This window comes from Oncorhynchus clarkii, chromosome 8 (assembly GCF_045791955.1).
Source record: "Oncorhynchus clarkii lewisi isolate Uvic-CL-2024 chromosome 8, UVic_Ocla_1.0, whole genome shotgun sequence".
NCBI lineage: Eukaryota > Metazoa > Chordata > Actinopteri > Salmoniformes > Salmonidae > Oncorhynchus > Oncorhynchus clarkii.
Window position 1 is genome coordinate 23,608,729 of NC_092154.1, and position 18,125 is coordinate 23,626,853.

Sequence of the window (18,125 nt, forward strand, 5' to 3'; positions counted from 1 at the left end):
AAAAGGCAGTTAAAATATTGTGCAGTTTTTATTTTGTGTAAAAATCACACAGCTGCTAGTTCATTCTGCAGAGATACATCCATGCAGTTAAACATCTATGATCACACAGCCATAATATAAGCAATTAAATAGAATATTTGCTGTTAGTCAGCAATTAATGCAAATGTACATTTGAGATCAAAAGGTGTGTATCATATACAATATACAACATACCCCTTATACAGTACATCAACCTGAACAGCAGGGAAAAGAAGGCTCAACTTGGTTCAATACAGGGAGAATAGATTACAGTGGAAACCTGAACGCCAGGAGTAAGGCTTTTGAAGACAGGTTAAGAAATTAAGAAAACACAAGAAGTTCCAGAAAAACAAAAAGACAGTTATACAAGGTGTAGATACCAACACAAATGTCAGACTAGGTAAGATACCGTATACAGGTAGAAATCAAGTGGTTTGTACTTAAGCACTGTCTTCATACTAGATAAGAGCATGAACAACATGCGGGGGGGGGGGGGGGGGGTGGACAAAAACAAAAAAGAGGGGAAAAGTGCAGTCGTTTCATTCTGGTCTCGCTTCCATAGTTGGTTATCATATCTCACAGGGAACCTTGTGTTTGGGGCAGGACTGATTCAATTTATGTACCGTAAGAGGCACAGGCAGCGTCAGCATGAGCAACTACAGAGCCAGGAGCAAAAACAAAAAGGTGGTCTGTCATCTGGGGGTCAATCACTTCACATAGTAACACAGCTCATTTTGTTACAGATTAAATTGCAGAAGACTAGTGGAAGAAAAAAATATACATACACACTCATTTCATCATGCCGTTTATGTAACCATTGCGTGCCCAAATAAATCCAAACACACACCATACATACAGCACACATGTATACAGAGACGCACATGGACAGAATAGCCCTCCGCGTAGCGGGATGCTGTAATAAACTGGAACATGAATTCATTCCTGTCACATGATCAGTCCAAAGCACTCCAGGATAGAGAGTAATCTCCTGTAGACTCCTCACAATGCCTTCACTGGCATGATTATCTGTCCTCGACAGGTCCCAGGAGACCAGGCCCACACACAGCACAGGCAGACCCCAGAGTGCTCCTCTACTGGACACTTGTCATCATGGGGAAGAATGAGGGATGGAACTCGGCCTTCAGTACCCCATGACTCAAGTTCCAGTTCAGTGCCTGTCAGTCTGGCCCCGGGGCCTGTGATATAGTATAAGGAATTGACGTCCAGAATAATCTTTGCTATTTCTTTGATAAATAAAAGTGCCAATATTTGTAACATTCCTATCCCAGCCCCTTTGGAAAGACTGTTCTGTCTGATGAGGGCGAGTCAGGGTGTGTTGTTGCAAACCGACCGTCAGTCCGACCGACAGGCGGTCAAGTCCGTCAGTCAGCCCGTCAGTCAGTCAGACCGACCGTCCGTCCGTCCATCCGACAGACAGACCGTCCGACAGACAGACCATCAGGCAGACCGTCCGACAGACAGACGGTCGGTCAGTCCATCTGGTTCCCACAGAAGAGACAGCAGAATGCAGAGGGAATGGACAGCGGAGATAACATGTGCATCACACAAAAGGCCCCTTCAGGTCTCTCCTATCTTCTCTCATGGACTTGTCCTCCTCACACACACAGGTTACAAATGGGAAAATGGTCTGAGCTGTTCCAGTTGAACCTCCAAAGATATCCTCTCTTCTAGTAAGTCCTATGAATTAAAAACAACAAGATAAACAATCCTCAAACGAGGACTAAAGTTTAACCTTGTTAAAGGCTTGGATTTTGTGAAGATAACATTTTCCAAAATAAGCATCAGGTTCATTTTAGTAACAGAATAGCTAGCTAGCATGCATGTATTATTGTAATCACTCCTATACCTTTAGCTGTTGCTGTAATTCACTGTTGAGTCTGGCCAAAACTGTGTTGGTTTCCTTGTTTCTTCTGATAGAGGCTTGAATTGCTTTTTTATCCTTACCAACAGACCTGCAAAAAGTATTCAAGAGAGTTTTAAGTTCGTTACTGATGTTAACTACAGAATCTAATGTATAATCAACAACCACAGACCAGTCACTATTCAGATTTACTATGTGCCCGATGTCACAGGAAGGCCAAAAAGATCATCAAGGACAACAACCTCCCGAGCCACTGCCTGTTCACCCTGCTATCATCCAGAAGGCGAGGTCAGTACAGGTGCATCAAAGCAGGGAACGAGAGACTGAAAAACAGCTTCTATCTCAAGGCCATCAGACTGTTAAAACAGCCACCACTAACATTGAGTGGCTGCTGCCAACATACTGACTCAACTCCAGCCACTTTAATAATGTAAAAATGGATGAAAAATGTATCACTAGCCACTTTAAACAATGCCACTTCATATGTTTACACACCCTACATTACTCATCTCATATGTATTATACGGTACTCTATACCATCTACTGCATCTTGCCTATGCCCTTCTATACCATCACTCATTCATATATATCTTTATGTACATATTCTTATTCATTCCTTTACACTTGTGTGCATAAGGTAATTGTTGTGAAATTGTTAGGTTAGATTACTAGTTGGATATTACTGCATTGTCGGAACTAGAAGCACAAGCATTTCGCTACACTTGCATTACCGTCTGCTAACCATGTGTATGTGACAAATAACATTTGATTTGAGATTCCTTTGAAACCCCTGTTCCTACCTGGGAATGGATGGCAGTGTAGCTAGAACAGTGGCTATGACGTTAGACTTCGGGGGGAGGGCTTCATCCTGGAGTTCGTCCTCGGATTTCAGTCTCCGGCGGACAGGTTTGGGTGGGGGGGCCATGATGGACCCTTTGGCCTGACAGGAAAAAAACAAACCCACTGTATAAATCATCTGAACAAATGAGGACATTTAGGCCCCCAGTATTGGCATCATGGTCTCAGTAAGTCCACTACTTACAGAGTTCACAGTAGCTGCAGCTCTCTCTTCCTGGTTGTCAATCTTCACAGTTCTCAAAGGCCCAGCCCCTTCTGTAGACTTCTCTACCTGTGAACAGAGCACACACAGTCTCAGTTTCTTTTCTTATAACAGAGCACAGCTGATAGAACATGTTCTGTATTATACTGTATGTCTGACTCACTGGCAGACTCTCTGGGTGCTTCTCCCCGTCGTCACTGGGCTGATCTGAGGCAGCGAACGCCTGGAACTGACTGAAGTCAGCGAAGTTGGGCTGCTCTGGGATCTGCTGGGGCGAGGTAGTGGAGTGAGCTGCCAGGCCCTCATCCGAGCGATGCCCACTATGAGGACCAGAGGTCTGGGGACAAAGGGGATAGACAGAGTTCAGACTTAACACTGCACGTTGAAAACTGAACACAACCTTGAACTGGAGAGTACATGGTCAATGACTGTAGTCTGTGTAGAGTGAATAGAGCGTATGGACAAGAAAAGACAAAGGGAAGAGATTTCAGCATTTCAATGTGTATATTTCCTATAAAAAAAAAGACTACCCAGAGGTGGCAACATCTCTTCTGCTATGAGATTGACTTTCTTCTGTCTGTATTGGCTTTCTACCTGTGTGGGTAGCGGCCTAGGAGGTATGGCTGGAGGACAGGCCACGACTCCGGATTGCTGTGGCCCTGTGGGGTGAGCGGCAAAGTTTCTGTTCATGTCTAGCGAGGAGGAGCGGGAGTGGGAGGCGTTGGGCCTGGGAGGGGGTGGTGGGGGGGCAGCCGCCACCTTTAGACCTTCAGGAGAGGTCCCAGAATTAGACCTACAACCCAGACAACACGGCTAGTGAGCTTACTGTTCAAAAGCGCTTCAATAAACAAAGCATCTATTATCTCTAGACATTGAGACTAACTTACCTTTGTCTTGTTACAACACTTGTAATTGGGTCTTGATCTGAAGTATATGAATCTGAACTGCTATAACCATCACCTTTAGTAAAGAACATTAGTATTCTGTTTAACCAATCCTCAAGGAAATGCCATATAATTATGGTCACATGACATTTTCTACAATAGATTTACCTACAAACTGCAATAGTCCTAAGTTCTTTATGATAATGGAACATCCCTTGACACTTACCAGAGTTAGCTGTTACAAACTTCATAGAGGTGGCAAGCTTGGTTTCTTCAGAAAGCTCAGGTGGTTTAGCCATCAGGGGACTGGTAGGATGTGTGTGGTCTGCAGGAATGAGAAAGAAAACAGTAAATTCCATCAACAGTATATATATATATATTTTTTAAACAGTTCTTAAAAGAAAAAGGTACAGTGCATCCCTTCACCACTCCCAGCCAAATACATGAGAGTTGCTAGTTGATGGAGTCTCAAAAGTGAACACTGCTTTAGAGGACAGAGCTCAGTGTATGTTTAAGCGCTGTTATCATATGGGGAAACCATCTTACCACTTCCGGTTCTCTTCAGCTCCATCTCTTGCATATGGATCTTGCTTGGGGTCATGCGGATGGGAACAGGGTGGACAATAGCTGTATCCTGTAAGGACAAAGGTTTCTTGTTTGATCATTAGCTCACAATAATAATGCTTTAAGGAATCTATCCATTCCCTTTCTGACTGTAAAGATAACTCCTTTCATACTGTCAGAACAGTTTATAAGGTTAGAAAAGGCTTACAGTGGGGCAAAAATGTATTTAGTCAACCACCAATTGTGCAAGTTCTCCACTTAAAAAGATGAGAGAGGCCTGTAATTTTCATCATAGGTACACTTCAACTATGACAGACAAAATGAGAAAATCACGTTGTAGGATTTTTAATGAATTTATTTGCAAATTATGGTGGAAAATAAGTATTTGGTCACCTACAAACAAGCAAGATTTCTGTCTCTCACAGACCTGTAACTTCTTCTTTAAGAGGCTCCTCTGTCCTCCACTCGTTACCTGTATTAATGGCACCTGTTTGAACTTGTTATCAGTATAAAAGACACGTGTCCACAACCTCAAACAGTCACACTCCAAACTCCACTATGGCCAAGACCAAAGAGCTGTCAAAGGACACCAGAAAAAAAATTGTAGACCTGCACCAGGCTGGGAAGACTGAATCTGCAATAGGTAAGCAGCTTGGTTTGAAGAAATCAACTGGAAGCAATTATTAGGAAATGGAAGACATACAAGACCACTGATAATCTCCCTCGATCTGGCGCTCCACGCAAGATCTCACCTCGTGGGGTCAAAATGATCACAAGAACGGTGAGCAAAAATCCCAGAACCACACGGGGGTGAATGACCTAGTGAATGACCTGCAGAGAGCTGGGACCAAAGTAACAAAGCCTACCATCAGTAACACACTACGCCGCCAGGGACTCAAATCCTGCAGTGCCAGACGTGTCCCCCTGCTTAAGCCAGTACATGTCCAGGCCCGTCTGAAGTTTGCTAGAGAGCATTTGGATGATCCAGAAGAAGATTGGGAGAATGTCATATGGTCAGATGAAACCAAAATATAACTTTTTGGTAAAAACTCAACTCGTCATGTTTGGAGGACAAAGAATGCTTTGGGGCTGTTTTTCTGCAAAGGGACCAGGACGACTGATCCGTGTAAAGGAAAGAATGAATGGGGCCATGTATCGTGAGATTTTGAGTGAAAACCTCCTTCCATCAGCAAGGGCATTGAAGATGAAACGTGGCTGGGTCTTTCAGATTGACAATGATGCCAAACACACCGCCTGGGCAACGAAGGAGTGGCTTCGTAAGAAGCATTTCAAGGTCTTGGAGTGGCCTAGCCAGTCTCCAGATCTCAACCCGCATAGAAAATCTTTGGAGGGAGTTGAAAGTCCGTGTTGCCCAGCAACAGCCCCAAAACATCACTGCTCTAGAGGAGATCTGCATGGAGGAATGGGCCAAAATACCAGCAACAGTGTGTGAAAACCTTGTGAAGACTTACAGAAAACGTTTGACCTCTGTCATTGCCAACAAAGGGTATATAACAAAGTATTGAGATAAACTTTTGTTATTGACCAAATACTTATTTTCCACCATAATTTGCAAATAAATTCATAAAAAATCCTACAATGTGATTTTCTGGATTTTTTTTTCTCATTTTGTCTGTCATAGTTGAAGTGTACCTATGATGAACATTATAGGCCTCTCATATTTTTAAGTGGGAGAACTTGCACAATTGGTGGCTGACTAAATACTTTTTTGCCCCACTGTATATGCGTGGCAATTATGCAGATTTAAGAAACCAGAAGATATGGGAAAGATATTTCATACTGCTATAATTGATCAAATAAATAGCCCAGACATTGACTTGCCTAGTTAAATAAAGGTCAAAATAAATAAATATATTGTAGAACCCAATGTCATATTTTTAATATGGGACAGAAAGTTGAGTATCCAATAAGCTAAGCAAGCAAAATCACATTGACACCTCCGTTGTGGCAGATTCAGCAGAATTAAGTACATGCACTCTAAGAGAGAGATCAAGGGGCCAAGGGTTAATATTATCATTAATACAGAAACAGGCAAACTAGGTGATTGACTTACAGGGTCAGCTGGTGCAATGTTAGAATCAAATTGGGTCAGAGTTTGTGAGCTGGAGGAGCGTTCACTAAAAGTCTCCCACTGCTAGAGACAAGAGCAGAAGTACATCAGCACCACAGGCATCTCAATGGATCGTCACACACAGGATGATTCCAGACCCAGTTACAAACCCCACTGCTCTCCCACAGGAGGGGTGATGAACTACATTTATCATCACATATCATCCATTAGTAATAGTGAGGAGGGGGTGGATATTGGCTAGAAACTGGTTAGTGATAACTAGATAAACAGAAATGGAGCAAACTGACTTTGGGACTGATAAGAATATCAACAATTGCAGCTTTCTGACAAAACATATACAGTATGTAAATTAGTAAGTACTAAGTGGTGTTTCTCAGAAATGGATAAGAAAGGTACTGAATCAGGAAAGTCCTGCAAGAGGATAGGTACTAACACCTCACAATGGAAAGGACCGTATCGATCATTTCATTGAGAAGTAATTTACAAAATGCTGGAAAGGTAAAAGTTCAATAATGTCCTTTTCTACAGTGATAACATGGGGTGGTGCTGTGTCCAACCTCGTTGCCCTGGTTGAGATCAGGCCAGGTCTGGTTGAGTGAGGGCATGGGGGACTTGTTTGGGGTCACCTCCACGGGGGAGCCCGAGTAGCCGACGTCAGGGGCCTGGTCTGGAACCTCTAGAACATGGAACATTTATACCATCAGGATGACTGTTCCATTCAATCACACTTATTTCTTTCCGTGTTTCATAAATCAACTGTCTGCAGCAGATGGTCCCCGGGGCAGATTTTGACAGATTCAGAATATGGAGCAGTAGGAGAGTACGAGCTATTACCTGCTGAGTCATCCAAGTCAATAAGCTTTGGCATAAGACTCTCTGGCAGCTTTTCGGGAAGGTCATAGCCATTTTTCCTAGCAACAACAAGATGAAATGCAGCACAGAACTCATCCAGTGTCAACGCCCCGTCTTTATCAAAATCCGAAAGCTCCCTGTAATGCAAAGAATGTGAGAATATTTATTTAAACCCACTCATGCATTGCAATCTGCTGGAATCCCTTGTGAATTCACCAACTGGTAGCCAAATTCATTAATTGAAGAGGAGTTACCGAAGGTTATATTTTCCATTCTTTGATATAGCTTCCTAGATTAAAACTGAAGCAGATATCTAATGATAACATATGAGCTATGGGGAACATCTCAACTAAAGCCAATAGCACACCTTCTAATAACTTACCAAATGTGGGACAGTTCAAGAATAGGTAGCTTTGATTTAGTGAAAAACTCTTTTGCGGCAGAACCTGTAATATAGACAAAGGGAAAAAGTCAGTTAGTGATAGGCCAATCATTGTAGTGTAACAGCCAGAGTCCCTGTAACCTTTAAATGGGAACAAGTGTAAAAGGTGGTCTCAAACTAGGGTTGCAAAATGTCCTTAAATTCCCTGGTTTGTCAGAAATCCGGTTGAAGATTCCTGATGTTCTGCTCATTCCAAGAATCCTCCATCCAGGCTTAATGGAAAACTTGGACATTTTTGGAAAGTTACAACCCTATTCTAGACAAAGATCACTCTACTTACCAGGAATGAAACCGTTGAGGTCGGGCTGGATGGTCTTGAACTGATTGATGTAATACTGCCTCTGCTCGTCCGTGATTTTCCAGGGGTCGTCATAACCGCTACTGGACTGTCTTTGGATTTCATTGGCTGTAGTAATAGACGCAACCGTTCGTATGGAAGAGTTCTCCTAAAGGCAGCCAAGTGAAACATTTAGAGGAAAATAACAGATTGAAACAATCCTTTGGAAGAGCTGTGATAGTACTAATAGGTAATGAATACACAGACTGTGGGACGATGGGAAATAAACAGAAGAGTATCAGAAGAGGATTTGCAAGTGTTTGTTTTCAAATACCTCAACCCACTTACAATGAATCTTGCTCATTTGGACACAGAACTGTTCCTGATTTATTGCAGTGAAATATGTATTTTTATGAAGGGGAAACTGAAGCCATCAAAAAAGAGCATATAGTGAAGTAGGCTAGACAAGAAGTTAAGATAAAGCTCCATCTCTGCCTTTAAGTGAGAAAGATGACAGGTCCATGGAAGCATTTGCTGCACTACCTGGACCGGCGAGAGATGCATTGGTGGCATTTTGCTGGAGGAGGGGGGATAAGTATCTTTCAAACTGACCCAGCTTTCCTGAACGGGGGGAGGTGAGTGGGCAGACCACATCCCATCACCTACCACCACAGGTCCTATGGAGAGAGGATAGTTACACAGCCTCAGACAGTGCTATTAGATTACACAAAGATTGTTCTAGCAACAGTAGAGAGCATACTCAAGAACTGTTGAAGGACTGGACTACAGAGAGACAGTGTGGTGAAGAAGTATTTGCCCAATTTTTTGATTGTCTCTATTTTTTGCATATTTTTGATACTGAATGTTATCAGACCTTCAACCAAAACCTAATATTAGATGAAGAGAACCTGAGTTTACCAATAACAAAATGTATATTTGTTTTATTTAATAAAAGTTGTTCAACACCTAATTCCCCTGTGTGAAAATGTAATTGCCCCCTTAAACCCACAGATATCCCTGAGTGTAAGCATGAAGTGCTCATTTCAAGTCGTGCCACAACATCTCAATTGGGATTAGGTCCGGACTTTGACTAGGCTATTCCAAAACTTCAAATTTGTTGCTTTTTAACCATTTTCATGTTTATTTTAATTATTCATCTAGGCAAGTCAGTTAAGAACAAATTCTTATTTACAATGACGGCCTACCAAAAGGCCTCCTCCGGGGACAGGGGCTGGGATTAAAAATAAAAATATATAAATATAGGACAAACCACACATCACGACAAGAGAGACAGCACAACGCTACATAAAGAGATACCTAAGACAACAACATAGCAAGACAGCAACACAGAATGGTAGCAGCACAAAACATGGTACAAACACTGGGCACAGACAACAGCACAAAGGGCAAGAAGGTAGAGGTGTGTTTTGGATCATTGTCTTGCTACATGACCCAGTTGTGCTTCAGCTTCAGACAGGTGGCCTGACATTCTCCTGTAGAATTACCTGATAGCAGAATTCATGGTTCCTTCTCTATTAAGTCAAGTCGTCTAGGTCCTGAGGCAGCAAAGCATCCCCAAACCATCAAACTACCACCACGCTTGACCGTTGGTATGAGGTTCTTACTGTGGAATGCAGGGTTTGGTTTTCACCAGACATAAAATGGGACCCATCTCATCCAAAAAGTTGACTCGTGTTTGCCAAAAAGCACCTGGATGATCATCAAGACTCTTGGAAGAGTGTTCCATGGACAGATGAGTCAAAAGTATAACTTTTTGGACGACTTTGCTCATGAAATAAGTACGTAATTTGTTATTTATTCACTCAGGTTCCCTTTATCTAATATTATGTGTTGGTTGAAGATCTAATAACATTTAGTATAAAAAAATATGCAAAAGTAGCTACAATTAGAACAGGGGCAAATACTTTTTCACAGCATTGTATGACATCAACATCCTTGTCAGGAAACAAACCAGTTCTGTTTATTGGCTGAAACGCTCATTTATTTAAGACATGCAAAAGTTACAGGATGGTGAACGTCAATAAGACGCATTATTGGACATCTCCATCGCCAGATTGTCATCTTCGCAGAGGATACAGTTTGCAGAGTAGAGTGTGTACCTGATTGTGCTTCTCTGAAAGGTGTCCAGACAGCACCTGCCACCACCACAGGAGGTCTCTCTACGTTCCCCCCGCTTGCCTGCCGTTTGTGCTTTCTCCAGGCATGAGGCGAGGTGGGAGGGGACTGGTGGGGAGATACCACTGGGGATGTGGTGTCGGGCTGCAGAGGGGTAAATAACATTAGATAAAACGTATGTCTATCAAAGTTAGATCTGTCTCAGTTTCTTAAAAAAAGGATAATACAAATTGGTTTGTATCAAATAAATGTTGATTTCCTTGCCTTTTCCAACATGTAGGCTATATCAAACTTTCACCACTATCAAAATACCAGCTCTTATTGAGCATGATATCTAAAGTACTTCTCCAGGCGGGAAGAATTATTATGACTGACCTGTGGTTCTACTGTGGGCACACAGGGCTGGATGACCTCGTGGGCAGACACCTTCTTGACCTGCCCTCGGCCAGGGGGTCGTGGAATCACACCCTGGTAAGGCCCCTGGTTCTCCAAGTCGGGGTACATGGCTGTGTGTCTGGTCTCCTGCTCATTTTTGGCCACAACAAAGCGAGGCAGAGGCAAGTCCTTGACTGTGGATGAAAAACACTGCTAGATAACAGCACTACCTCAAATCCCCTCCAGCTAGTTGTCTTGACGAGTCAGTTGTTGTAGTCTAGCATGGCTTATCACAACAAAAGTGTTGATATTGAAAACCAGATCAAGTTAAGTATTACAAGATTGACAACGTGTATATATCTATATATCTCAAAGGTGCTTTACAAAGCTTGATGTAGTCATATGACAATTCTAGTTGTTTTTCTTTGTTGAGTTAATGTGTGTGTTTTCATGTCTTTTTGTAGTTTGTCAGGGTAATTGCTTGTGTGTGGGAGTGATTCTTTTGTTAGTTTTTTCTTGCTTTGTTTGCTTTTGTGTGTCCACCAAACTGGGATAGTGGGCTAAAAGGGTGGGGTGTTCTCGGGGAGGTGTGGAGGGTAGTCTGGGGGACCATGAACCTTTACCTCCCACTTTCCTATTGTGGTTTGAAAAGAAATACCAAACACAGGACAAAAAAAAAGGTGGTGGAAAAAACCTGATGTTCATGTTCTGAAGGGCAACTTGGAGTCTTTTCCTCCAATCTCACTGGCCCAGCCGCCCGTTTGGGTTGTGCAATTTCCTGTTGACTTAAGTCTCTATTCTTCTCTTGTATCTTAACCCTACAGGGATGCCTTTATTTCCTGCAAATGCTCACCAATGCTCTATCTCTGAACCATCCATATATTTGCATCCTGTTGCTTATTAATAGACAGATATGAGACTTGGGTGAGCCTCCCAAGTGATGCACATATCCTCCATGTTTTGACAGTATACTACACATTTAAAAACAGCTCATCTCTAGGGAGCAAATTCAGTTCAATACCAAAACATACCTTATTTGTATTTTAGGCCCATGTGTTAGGGCTGTGACGATACCAGTATTGCGATATTTGGTCATTAATGATGTTTGTTTCCAACATTGTGTCTGTTTTCCTAAATAAGTTAAATCTGCTTTGTGTTTTGTTAAATTGCCACGATAATAACGAGTATCGCGATATTGGTATTGTCTCGGCCCTACTGTGTGTCCATTGATTCAAATGGGAAACCTAGTCAGTTGCACAACTGAATGCAACTAACCCAACCCCTCTGAATAAGTGTAGGCTATCCTTATTCCATCTTTGAAGTTATGCAATCAGCTCTCCTGTTGCAACGTTTGAAGTCAAATAAATGCCATTGTATAGTCATGTGTTCTTTACTACTGTCCCTTCAATATCAGCAGGTTGATTTTAAATATAACCAGACCGAAGGCCAACAAAGATTTAAACATTGTCCGGTGCTATACCCCGCCTCATATTTTAGGGGTCCATTTCTAATAGTTGGAGAATTCTAGACATGTTTACTCACCAGAATTGAGGCTCTCTACCCGGAGAGGCAGTCCAGACTGGGCTACAGCGATGAGTTTCAGTGCAATGTAAAACTGGCTCCTTCCAAAATGGCCCAGGCGAGTGGCTCCACAGAGCTCTGTTATCTGAGACAACAAAATATTACCAACATCAGTCTGTAGTGATACAAACTCATTCTGTTAATGCACTACTGTTTTGTGCCAAAGTGTTATAATGGGGAGAATGCTGCAGTCTCTCGCAGAGAAAGTTCCAAGGACATTGCTTCCTAACACAGGAAGACAGTTGTTGCTTTGCGTGCTTACTGAGCAATGTGACTTGTGTCTGCACAAAATGGTCTGTAATGTCTAAAAGGAACATGCACTATCTGAATATGGAGAGGTGTACGCCTTTAGCATTGCAGTGCTATAGGGTAAGACCAACGTTGGTAAAAAATGATGCTACCAGCCTAGGCCTAGTGAGTCAGCATCATTTCAATGTGAAATAGGCGGTCAAACTGACAGACCCAGGAAACATTTCACATCTCAGATTTATGGATCATGTATAAAGCCTTTTCTTCAGTATACTAAACAACCATAGCAGAAATTATTAGCATTGTGTTTCTGCAGGAGGAAGAAATCATGGCCCAAAAAAATAGCAAGTTAATTATGTACACCAGGACAAATGGCTTAGGAATTAGACTGAGCCGGTCAATAACTGACACTTCGAATGAAAGACAGCCCAGAAATCCTTCAACCGTGACAGTAATGTTGATGTCAGCCCAGAAATTGATAATAGCACGAATATACAAAGAAATAGGCAAGCTGAACAGAACTATGTTCAAGTAACTCAGTCTGTGCTACAACGCACATTCTACTGACTTTACATCTTGGATTTGATAAATCATTCAAATGAGCACTTTGACCTTTGGATAGGTCATTATCAACAAACCGTCACAATAAAGGTGCAGCACTTTCGATTTGCCTGCTGGGGGGGGGGGGATAGCTCAGATAAAACCTTTTACAACTGTGTGCCGTTTTCAAAGGATTGTAAAATAAATGTTAACTACTTGGTTGTAATATTATCACCTCTTGAAGAGCATAGAATGACATTTCTGATTATTCCATGCAAAACAATTGTGCACATTTAGCTATAGCCGAATATGCACTCTTAAGGAAACGGAGCCTACCGTTATTCCTTAAGGTCCAAGGAACTTATTTTCTGAGTTAGACTGGCTCTTGCAGCCCAAACAACCAAATTCTCCATCTAAAACATGAATCGATTCTCAATTGTGATAAGTGTCTAGAAACATAAAGCCCTTTACTTTCATTTCAAATAAAAAATGCTAAATACTCACTAACCCTATAAAAAAGGTGGGTATTAATTTAACCTTTTTTCTCGCTGATATTAAAAGATACCGTACCGCAAGTGATGCGTACTAATGTTCATCCCAAGCTTCTGGGTTCTTAACAAAACGCCCCAGTACAGAAGAGGCCTTCATCCAATGAGTCTGATGTGTAGTGTAATGTCATGGAAATGAGAGTCATTATCAGGAACTAATTTAGCTCTATCAGAGTTATACAACAAGTAACTGCATGTTAATCATGATCAGTAAACATCAATTGATCATGTAATTTCAGATATGTTAGGGTAGTTTCACAATATCTCTCAATATTGGCCACCATCAATTGGATATTTGAGTGATATAAAAGTGAACTAGACCTGTCAAGTATGAGTGGTTTAGGTTAATTTGCCATCCTTTGTGGGCTCTGCATGTCAAGCAGAAGGGATGTCTTTGCCGATGTACTGTTAGTTGATCATTTTTACCTGGTAAGCTACCGGTATAAACTTTGTACACTTGGCTAAACGTAGTGGTAAGTAGAGGTAATGTACTTTTTTCTCCAATCAACGTAGGCCAACCTAGTGAAGTTGGCTATCATTATCACATTTTTAACATTGCTTTTAAGAGTGTTTAATCACTATTGGTGCTAACAGACATGATAGGCTTCATTGATTGATGGACCATGACAAATTGGCTAGCTAGCTAATAACATGTTTCACTACACATTTAGCTACATACCAAATTGATAGGCTACCCTCACTTATCTGAAAATACATGATCAATGGATGTTAACTGATCATGATCATGCAGTTAATTGCTGATTAACTTGGATGATAGAGCTAAACATTTGGAATAATTGGAAATGTGTATATCAAGAGGTGATGATATTAAAAACAAATAGTTATAACATTTATTTAACAATCCCTTGAAAAACGACACATAGCTGGGATCCTGAGTGGCGCAGCGGTCTATGGCATTGCATCTCAGTGCTTGAGGCGTCACTACAGACATCCTGGTTCGAATCCAGGCTGTATCACAACTGGCCGTGATTGGGAGTCCCAAAGGGCAGACACAATTGGCCAAGTGTCATCTGGGTTTGGCCGGTGTAGGCAGTCACTGACCTGTCTAGTTAAAGGTACATACATACACATATATATATTACACACACAATTGTCGTTAATAGCAAAAGGTGGGGGTCGCATTACCCCCCAGCAGCCAAATCGATCGCTCTGCACAGTATTGTTTTATTGATAACGACCTATATAATCAAGGTAATACAAATAAGATTGTGTCCGTTTAATATGGACAATATTATTGTAAACTTTGTATCCAGTCATCAACTGCACAAGGAAGGAAGTGGGCTATCGACTGTTAGGTAGCTAATAATTAAAATTGTAAGACTATCAAGCAGAAAGATAGCTAGAAGAACATTGGAAATAAATATGGTGCTGAAAGAACATGTCTATTAACATCAGTTTGCCCATGTAGATAATGTAATGCTAGCAACTTGCTAACTTCCTCTGGGTAGCATACTTGGTTAGCAGTTAGCAAAGTGAAAAGGGGCTTTGCAACTGGCTAACGTTAGAAGAAGGTGTCTTGTCACGTTCACCAGTCAACAAGCACGCCACATACAATAAATCTCTATCACACTTCACAGATTGATACATTAGCTTGCTTACCTGCAGGACAACCTCACTGGGTAGCTGGGCCGCCCGGAAAAGATCAAGAACTTTGCCGTTGGAAGCCACTTTCTTGGTGTTGTCCGTATCGCAATAAACGAACAAATCAGAGTAATACTTCTGCTCCACATCAGTTAACGTTAAACTTTCCATTATGGCATCAAAAGTACGCGATCAGCAGACTAATTTTGTTATCCTTGTGATAACTGGACTCAACAAGGCGAGAGGAGCGACGTTGCTGGTCAGCTTTGCTAGTTTCTCAGCTTAGCTAAATACTACTGTAACTAGCTAGCTATGGCAAGAAGGGTTTTATTTTTTTATTTCACCTTCGTGAATGTCCTCAGAAACTAGCCTAGTAGCAATATTACGTGCCGACTAATTAGAACAATGATTTATTTCGGATAATTATGTATGAATTTATCAATCAATAAAATGTGAGTAAATAATGACTGACGTTGCTACCAACGTTAGCTAAACAAGCTAGCTATATGATATTAGCAGGTAGCTTAACTAACAACGTTAGCCTGAAGTCAGCAGTGCCAGTAGTCAACTTCCGAGAATGTAAGTCGCTATTGAACAGTAAATCAACCGGAATTCGAGTTCTTCCGGTTCTATTCCGTTACCGTATGTTGTTTCAATCAATTTAAAATCTTTCTTAATTGTGTTAGAAGTAAAGTTTCAGGGTCTTTTGGCTCTTTCCTCCATCAGCCAGAGCCGCCATTCCTATACCCCGTGATGTCATCGTACAGACGGTGAGAGTCAGCGCGTGTCTGCAAAGCAGGGGGGACTAACCGTGTCCCGGATGAAGGATGTCAACCATAGAAATATAATGAATAGAACGGATCTCCCCATTCAATTCAATGGCTTTTTGTCATTTGACAAAGTCCGTCCTTAGCCCTCTCTTCCCCGTCCTCTCTCCTCCATAACCCGGAAACCGATAAGTGTTGTGGTCGAGGAGTTGTTCCAATTCGTTTGTAGGCAAACGGAAGACGGTCCTCCCCTCCTCGATAGCCTCCTTTTGGTGAGGAAGCAGAAGTGTATCCTTCTCAGAACAATTTAGAAATCTGCCACACCCCCTTTGAATCAGTTATTGTTTTATCGAAGGAATGCACGCAAACATGTGTTACTTATCATTTATTTAAAACATGTCCTGCACAACTAGCTACATTTGTTTTAATCACTTTATACATCTATTTGGGGTTTTCACCCTCTAAACTTCATAAGTGTTGGAGAAGGAGAGTCTCATTTCATACAAGTACATTTTCGTCCACTTTCCCCTCTCCTGGCTGCCTCTCCTTTTCTCAATTGGTTTGCTTAATTCCTGCGTCCTCTCTCCAAGGTAATCGAGGCGAGGGAAAGTGGACGAAAAATTTGATTGCATTTGGATTACTGTTACAGTGCTATTTGGGTTATTAATTGGATTTGTTCGGACATTTCTTAATTTCTTTCTTTTTACATTGTGTGTATTGTTTTGTATTGCTATGTTTTACTACACTGTTGGAGCGAGAAACACAAACATTTCGCTGCACCTGCGATAATGTCTGCAAATCTGTGTAAGCTACCTGTAGGGTTCTGCTTTTCTTTTCTTAGTCAACCTTGTTCTTTTTATTTGTGTTCTTGAACATAGCCATGTTTCTTTGTGTTCTGGAACGTAGCCCTGTCTTTCATTTTTGTTGATTGATTTCACCTGTGTTCGGTCTCATCAGTTCCCTATTTAGTTCAGTTCTTTCTGTTTGTATGATTGTGAGGTTTTGTTTGTTTTTGACCATTGCCTGCGACCATGATTCCTGCCTTTTGCATCAGACCGTGGCCCTCAGTTCACCTCATTTGTATGGAAATAATTAATGGAACACCTGGGGATCATGGTCAGTCTCCCCTCTGGGTACTGTCCTCAAGTTAATGGACAGGTGGAGCAGGTTAATTAGGAAGTGGGCAGGGTCCTGAGGTATTACTGTCAGGACCGGTGGGGGAGTGGGTGGGTTTTCTACCTTGGGCTGAGTACGTGCCGCATTCCCTCCGCCACTCCTCCACTAACCTCACCCCAATACGCACTGGAAAGGCGTATCAGCCGGCCCTGGCACCTTGGCAACCCAGCCAGACTGAGGCCCCTGCCGTGGACAAGTGGTTTCGGCGCGCTGAGGAGACCTGGAACGCTGCGCACACTCGTCTCCAGTGTGTTGGCACAAGAAACAGACCGACCGCCACTGCGATGAGGCGCCTGTTTTCTCTCCAGGCGACCAGGTCTGGCTTTCCACCTTTAACCTGCCCCTCCGCCTACCCTGCCGGAAGTTAAGTCTTTGGTTTGTGTGTCCGCTTTTAAAGTCCTGAGGAGAGTTAATGAGGTAACGTACCATTTGCAACTCCCTGTTGACTTTTCATGTCTCTCCTCAGGCTAGTGGTGCCTGGTCCCCTCGCTGAGGCTGGACCCAGTGACGCCCTGCCTCCTCCTCTGGACATCGAGGGAGGTCCGTCATAGTTGGTCAGTGAAGTCCTGGATTCGAGGCGTCAGGTGGGGCATCTCCAGTACCTCATCGACTGGGAGAGGTACGGCCCAGAGGAGTGGCGACGTGTTCCTGCGGTGGACATCCTGGACGCTTCGCTGAGCAGGGTTTTTCACCATTGGCGCCCTGACTGACCCACACCTTGTCCCTGAGGCCGGTACTCAGGTCTGTCTTGTCTCATTACGCACACCTGGTTCCCCCTGATTTAGTGTGCCCTCTCTTCCCCATTGTGCTTTTTTTCTTCATTGGTGTTGAGTACCTTTGCTCTGTTGTATTGTGCACTTGTTATTTTAAATGGAGAAATAAAACCCCTTATTACGTATTCCTGTGCCTGTCTCCTATCATTATACAGCATTAATAGTTATTGTTGATGGCCTTCATGAGAGAGAATTACGTTGGGGGATTATGTAGATTACATTCTCGATTCATTTAGTTACACTTAACTGGTTAGACCAATAGACATATAAAGAGGGGTTCCTGCAGATTCATTAAGAGTGTGGTTCG

At 42.3% G+C, this 18,125-nt stretch overlaps 1 protein-coding gene across 5 annotated transcripts; it reads right to left on the reverse strand.

The window, feature by feature from the left end:
* On the reverse strand, positions 1–16,059 carry LOC139415137 (ralBP1-associated Eps domain-containing protein 1-like). 5 transcript variants are annotated; one of them, XM_071162990.1, is made up of 19 exons: positions 15,121–16,059; positions 12,125–12,248; positions 10,583–10,776; positions 10,192–10,351; positions 8,684–8,748; positions 8,075–8,240; positions 7,735–7,798; positions 7,335–7,489; positions 7,058–7,176; positions 6,483–6,563; positions 4,391–4,478; positions 4,071–4,169; positions 3,848–3,920; positions 3,555–3,753; positions 3,124–3,297; positions 2,943–3,029; positions 2,701–2,840; positions 1,886–1,991; positions 1–1,716 (listed from the first exon to the last, which is right to left on the reverse strand). In XM_071162990.1, the coding sequence occupies exons 1-19, from the start codon at positions 15,271–15,273 to the stop codon at positions 1,648–1,650; spliced, it is 2,316 nt and encodes a 771-aa protein (XP_071019091.1). In that variant the 5' UTR covers positions 15,274–16,059; the 3' UTR covers positions 1–1,647. The 5 variants fall into 5 exon arrangements, with proteins under 5 accessions (XP_071019091.1, XP_071019089.1, XP_071019093.1 ...); XM_071162988.1 differs by having other exon boundaries at positions 5–1,716; positions 8,615–8,748; positions 15,121–15,881; XM_071162989.1 differs by having other exon boundaries at positions 10–1,716; positions 6,483–6,560; positions 8,615–8,748; positions 15,121–15,871.
* Between the last annotated feature and the right edge of the window lie 2,066 nt (positions 16,060–18,125).